Source organism: Cherax quadricarinatus, chromosome 2 (assembly GCF_038502225.1).
Source record: "Cherax quadricarinatus isolate ZL_2023a chromosome 2, ASM3850222v1, whole genome shotgun sequence".
NCBI lineage: Eukaryota > Metazoa > Arthropoda > Malacostraca > Decapoda > Parastacidae > Cherax > Cherax quadricarinatus.
Genome location: NC_091293.1, coordinates 55,281,544 through 55,286,543, shown reverse-complemented (window position 1 = coordinate 55,286,543; position 5,000 = coordinate 55,281,544). Strand labels below are relative to the sequence as shown.

Sequence of the window (5,000 nt, the reverse complement as noted above, 5' to 3'; positions counted from 1 at the left end):
TGATTATACTCTTATCTATGAAAAGCTTGTATTTATGTACATAGAGGATGACTATGTGAGTCTTCGAGACCATTATAACATAAAATTGTTCCTTAAATAGTCATAATTTACATGCTCACGTAAACGTTACACGCTGGTAAATATTATTTACAAAAATGTTTGAATTAGACACATGTGCAACTCCTGTGTCTAATTCAACAACATGGTTCTCTGAACCATTCATCTACAAAAATGTTTGAGTTTATTTTGACCTGTAATGGACCCAATTTGCCCTCTTTTTTTACGGAAGAAGCATTGATTTTTCATGAGATAATTTTTGAGTGCCTCATCCAACTGCCTCCATCTTTCAACGTTGATAACATGGTGATGCCATTTCTGAGCGCCGTCACACTTAAGTGTGCTGGTGTATTTTAAGATATCGGTCCTTCTGAGATAATAAGAGAATTCTTGTTCAATTGTCTTCAAGGCTGGTCTTTCTTAATGGATGGGATGTGTAAGAAGAACAGAAAGAGGAAACATAGAGAGATCCCTCGATACAGTCAGGAATGCAGAGAGACCAAATGAAGGAGCAAAGGGACTTGAAAAAGTTATAGCGAAAATGAAACTGCAGAGAACTGAGAAATAAACAGAGAACTAAAAAAACGAGTATGAAAGGATAAGACGAGACGTTGAAGGACAGTGGAGAGCTACTGGAAGGCACTGTAATCGGAGACCATCAACACAGTAAAAGTATTCATAAGACTAAATGAAATGGATGTAACAGAAACAGTGAGATCATATATCACCATAGGTGTTGTGAGGAACAAAACAGCTATTGATCCAATACGAATGCATTTCATCAGTCTCTTCAGTCAGGATAAATGCTGTAATATTGCAAAAGGCATTAACAAAATAAAACACTATAACACATCACCATAAACAACATAACACAGCACTACTAATACAATACCAACACAGCATCACTAACTCAGCACAACAAATACATCACTAGTAACAAAGCAGCCACACAGTCTCAAGAACATAACATTACCACAGCAGCAACAACACAGCATCACCAACACAACGCAACCAACAGCAGCAGCACCAATACAGCAATACCAAAAATAGTGCACCAACACAGCACCTCGAACACAGCAGCAACAACATGCAGAGTAGCCTGGTCGACCTCACCTCTGATCTGGAAGAAGATGGCAGAAGTATTGGCCATAGCGTCTGTGGTGAGTCTAACCTCGTAGGTAGTCCAGGGCTCCACCCCCTCCTCCAGGGTCACCCCGCGGTGGTTACCACCCACACGACCAAGCATAAACCTGTAGGGTAGACAGAGGGGGGTCACAGGTCGTCCTGAGAGAGAGAGAGAGAGAGAGAGAGAGAGAGAGAGAGAGAGAGAGAGAGAGAGAGAGAGAGAGAGAGAGAGAGAGAGAGAGAGAGAGAGAGAGAGAGAGAGAGAGAGAGAGAGAGAGAGACATAGAGAGGGGGGAGGCTGAACATCTAGTGGAGAGAACGGGGGTCACATTGAAAATTAAAAAAACAGGTCATCCATAGTATGAAAAAAAACTGAGACACATTCATTACATTTATGGGGAAACCTTAAACCCGTAGGGGTTATACAGTGCCTGAGGAATGGGAAGTAATCAAAACTAATCCAAGGAAAGGGATGGTAGTTTAAATAAATTTTGGATATTTCTTCATATCCAAATAGGGACAACCAACCTTATTCAACTAAAAATATGTTGGTTCTCCCTTACCATGAAAACTTGGTTGATATGCCTTCTCTTCTTAAGACTTTTAATATTAAAGTTGTATTTAAAAATCTTGATACAGTAAAAAAAACAAAACTTTTGATAAAGAATTCCCCCCAAAATGCTGACGGATGTGTCTATAAGATTCGTTGTAAAATTTGCGATAAAGTTTATTACGGTCAAACTGGTATAAATCTCGAACTAAGATTAAGACAACATAAATATAGCATTAGAACTGGACAAGATTCCAATGCTCTATTTATTCATGTGAGAATAATTGAATCTTGTTTCGTAAAAAAACAGTTTTGAAAATAATATGAATACGTATTTCCTTTGGTTTATATAGAGTAGATCCATTTATAATTAATAAAATTTGGGAAGAATATTTTGTTTGTGGGATATCGTGAAGGGCATGTCTAGTTGGGCCAGTGGGCCTGCTGCAGTGTTCCTCCTTGCTTATGAGTTGGGTGTCGTAGCGCGTCTGTTGTTGCTTTTTTGTGGGATGTGATGGTGAGGTGTAGTCTAGACCCTTTATATATCTTCCTTTGATGTATTACTTTTATAGGTCGTTGATAATGTGAGAAGTCACGAAAGTGCTTGGAATTTCACTATTCTTTCACAGTGGCTGTTTTGCATATTCTGAAATCACCTGTTTACTCTGATCTTATTGCATATATATATATATATATATATATATATATATATATATATATATATATATATATATATATATATATATATATATATATATATATATATATATATATATATATATATATATATATATATATATATATATATATATATATATATATATATATATATATATATATAAATATATATATGTGTGTGTGTGTGTGTATGTCGTGCCTGAATATGTAAAACTGGCTCAATTAGCAAGAACTCATTTAAAATTAAGTCCTTTCTAAAATTTTCTCTTATACCTGGAGTTTACCTGGAGAGAGTTCCAGGTCAACGCCCCTCCAGCGGCCCAGGTCTGTGACCAGGCCTCCTTAGGTCAGTGTCCCAGGATGCGACCCACACCAGTCGACTAACACCCAGGTACCCATTTTACTGATGGGGAACATAGACAACAGGTGGAAAGAAACACGTCCAATGTTTCTACTCTGGCTGGGAATCGAACCCAGGCCCTCACCGTGTAAAGTGAGAGCGTTAACCAAAAGAATCTTAGAAAACTTACCTAACCTTATTATAACAGAAAAAATTATTTTAGCCTAACCCAACTAAATATATTTTAGATTTGTTTACAATAATTTAATACTAAACAAACACAGTGAAACATATTTTTTTCGTTAGGTTCAGAATGATTTTGGCGAAATTATTGCATACACAAATTTTCACTTGTCCTATATGGCAAGATGAGCGTTGCTATTTAAGCCAAGATCGCAAGTTCTGCCTATTCGGCACGACATATATATATATATATATATATATATATATATATATATATATATAATATATATATATATATATATATATATATATATATATATCTATATATTATATATATATATATATATATATATATATATATATATATATATATATGTATATATATATATATATATATATATATATATATATATATATATATTTATATATATATATATATATATATATATATATATATATATATATATATATATATATATATATATATATGTATATATATATATTATTATCACACTGGCCGATTCCCACCAAGGCAGGGTGGCCCGAAAAAGAAAAACTTTCACCATCATTCACTCCATCACTGTCTTGCCAGAAGGGTGCTTTACACTACAGTTTTTAAACTGCAACATTAACACCCCTCCTTCAGAGTGCAGGCACTGTACTTCCCATCTCCAGGACTCAAGTCCGGCCTGCCGGTTTCCCTGAACCCATTCATAAATGTTACTTTGCTCACACTCCAACAGCACGTCAAGTATTAAAAACCATTTGTCTCCATTCACTCCTATCAAACACGCTCACGCATGCCTGCTGGAAGTCCAAGCCTCTCGCACACAAAACCTCCTTTTCCCCCTCCCTCCAACCTTTCCTAGGCCGACCCCTACCCCGCCTTCCTTCCACTACAGACTGATACACTCTTGAAGTCACTCTGTTTCGCTCCATTCTCTCTACATGTCCGAACCACCTCAACAACCCTTCCTCAGCCCTCTGGACAACAGTTTTGGTAATCCCGCACCTCCTCCTAACTTCCAAACTACGAATTCTCTGCATTATATTCACACCACACATTGCCCTCAAACATGACATCTCCACTGCCTCCAGCCTTCTCCTCGCTGCAACATTCATCACCCATGCTTCACACCCATATAAGAGCATTAGTAAAACTATACTCTCATACATTCCCCTCTTTGCCTCCAAGGACAAAGTTCTTTGTCTCCACAGACTCCTAAGTGCACCGCTCACCCTTTTCCCCTCATCAGTTCTATGATTCACCTCATCTTTCATAGACCCATCAGCTGACACGTCCACTCCCAAATATCTGAATACATTCACCTCCTCCATACTCTCTCCCTCCAATCTGATATCCAATCTTTCATCACCTAATATTTTTGTTATCCTCATAACCTTACTCTTTCCTGTATTCACTTTCAATTTTCTTCTTTTGCACACCCTTCCAAATTCATCCACCAATTTCTGCAACTTCTCTTCAGAATCTCCCAAGAGCACAGTGTCATCAGCAAAGAGCAACTGTGACAACTCCCACTTTATGTGTGATTCTTTATCTTTTAACTCCACGCCTCTTGCCAAGACCCTCGCATTTACTTCTCTTACAACCCCATCTATAAATATATTAAACAACCACGGTGACATCACACATCCTTGTCTAAGGCCTACTTTTACTGGGAAATAATTTCCCTCTTTCCTACATACTCTAACTTGAGCCTCACTATCCTCGTAAAAACTCTTCACTGCTTTCAGTAACCTACCTCCTACACCATACACCTGCAACATCTGCCACATTGCCCCCCTATCCACCCTGTCATACGCCTTTTCCAAATCCATAAATGCCACAAATACCTCTTTAGCCTTATCTAAATACTGTTCACTTATATGTTTCACTGTAAACACCTGGTCCACACATCCCCTACCTTTCCTAAAGCCTCCTTGTTCATCTGCTATCCTATTCTCCGTCTTACTCTTAATAACTCTACCATACACTTTACCAGGTATACTCAACAGACTTATCCCCCTATAATTTTTGCACTCTCTTTTGTCCCCTTTGCCTTTATA

General features: G+C 37.4%; 1 protein-coding gene across 1 annotated transcript in view; it reads right to left on the bottom strand.

The window, feature by feature from the left end:
* The window catches only part of LOC128685523 (uncharacterized), a 646,662-nt gene that overhangs the window by 171,520 nt on the left and 470,142 nt on the right, over positions 1–5,000 (bottom strand). Inside the window, exon 2 of the mRNA XM_070088321.1 lies at positions 1,171–1,307. Coding sequence (XP_069944422.1) covers positions 1,171–1,307 — 137 coding nt within the window. The remainder of the gene's footprint in view (positions 1–1,170; positions 1,308–5,000) is intronic.